The sequence below is a fragment of the Limulus polyphemus genome, unplaced genomic scaffold (assembly GCF_000517525.1).
Source record: "Limulus polyphemus unplaced genomic scaffold, Limulus_polyphemus-2.1.2 Scaffold7312, whole genome shotgun sequence".
NCBI lineage: Eukaryota > Metazoa > Arthropoda > Merostomata > Xiphosura > Limulidae > Limulus > Limulus polyphemus.
Window position 1 is genome coordinate 11,491 of NW_013672922.1, and position 1,618 is coordinate 13,108.

Below are 1,618 nucleotides of genomic sequence, written 5' to 3' on the forward strand. Positions count from 1 at the left end.
TTTTATTAAGTAAAGGCTTGTGTCGCTTAAGTTTCGTCGATACGAAGTTACGGAAAATCAATTAAAAAAAACGGAGACGTAACAATACTAAAATTTGAATTATAATCTAAAATTTCATACCAAACTTATTGATATAAATCCATAAAATAGTAGTTCAATAAAATTTTGAATGCAAGTCAACAAACAAGATGACAGGTCTTTGACACACGTCCGGTTGCGATAGGATTATGTAGATGTTTAGGTAGACAAGCATAATGGAAGCTTTAAAATTTAGAAAACCAGATAAATTATTATAGCTACAGAACATTGTTTGCTTCGTGTGTATTATCATTCTGTACTCTTAGGGGCATTATCTAATTAAATAAATATTTATTGTATTTGTACTATAAGTCTAAAAAAGTAGGCTTAAACCTATTCAGCAACTGACAGAAAAAAAAACAGGTCAGAGCTGATATATTTCTTGTTTTTGATGTGCATTCTATATTTTATGCTCATGAACAGATTGTACGTTACGTGTTCAATACAGTGACACAAGCTGCACATTCATCGAGTGATTTACAACTAATGCTGGATTTTTAATTAGACACAAGTGTAAGGGCAATAAAACAATTAAAATTAGATATAAATAGATATATACTGTTAGGAGTTTTAAGGTATTTGACATAAAGAAACTGTAGTTTCATGTTATAACTTAGAGCCATTCTAGAAAGAAAGAAATGTATTTGGTATTTTTGTATGGTGATTACAAGGTTGGTCAAATCAAAGGATTGTGTATAGAGATAATGTAAATAAGATAACACACAAAATATCATTTTACTGAAAAAATCATTTGATATTTATTTACCACATTTTAGAGATTACTCATATGAAATTTAATAACTTTAAGATGAAGAAAGTACTTAAAATCTTACGAAGAAAATCACTTTGCAATTGAAGTAGTCAACACACTAACTCCCTATATTCATGAACAGATTTTCAGTGAAGATGCTTAATTAAACACCTAAGTTTTTGTGTACAAAATACTATTAATGTTTAAAGAATGTCATGAAGATATGGTATAAAAACCTTTATGCTTTTGTATTTTTTATTATGTTTACTATAGGGTTACAAGATCAGTTACACCAGTCAAGTCTGTTGGTAAGTATTGAGCCGGTGTCAAGAAAGTTACATTTTAGGTGATGTCTGTACTTACCACACGTTTTTTCTAACCCTGATTCAATCTCTCTTTGAAATTCAGTTTCTGTTGTCAGGTTCATAACATTATAGAACGAACTATCCTGATTCTCATCATCACTGTAACTGAACTTTGAAACAACTTCTAGTAGATCATCTGGATGTTCCATTTTCACTTGAACAGACATGTTCTAAAATCAAACAAAGCTTGAAAGGGTTAACAGAAATAACAACTAGTGTTAATATTACATACAGTCTCCACAGTTCACTAACTTAAAACATGATGATGTGATTGATAAACCTAACATTTCAAATTTAGTTATATAGGTAAGCAGTCCCAAACTATATAAATACTACATATTCTTTGTCTGATTCTATAGTCAAACAAAAAATTGACATACATCACACTGAAACAAGAAAGACTCAACAATCACTTTCTTCTTTA

The 1,618-nt window shown here is 29.5% G+C and overlaps 1 protein-coding gene across 1 annotated transcript in view; it reads right to left on the reverse strand.

The window, feature by feature from the left end:
- Positions 1-1,466, reverse strand: part of LOC111089774 — a 10,199-nt gene extending 8,733 nt beyond the window's left edge. The window contains exon 1 of the mRNA XM_022402829.1: positions 1,193-1,466. Coding sequence (XP_022258537.1) covers positions 1,193-1,361 — 169 coding nt within the window. The 5' untranslated portion in view covers positions 1,362-1,466. The remainder of the gene's footprint in view (positions 1-1,192) is intronic.
- Positions 1,467-1,618: the final 152 nt, after the last annotated feature.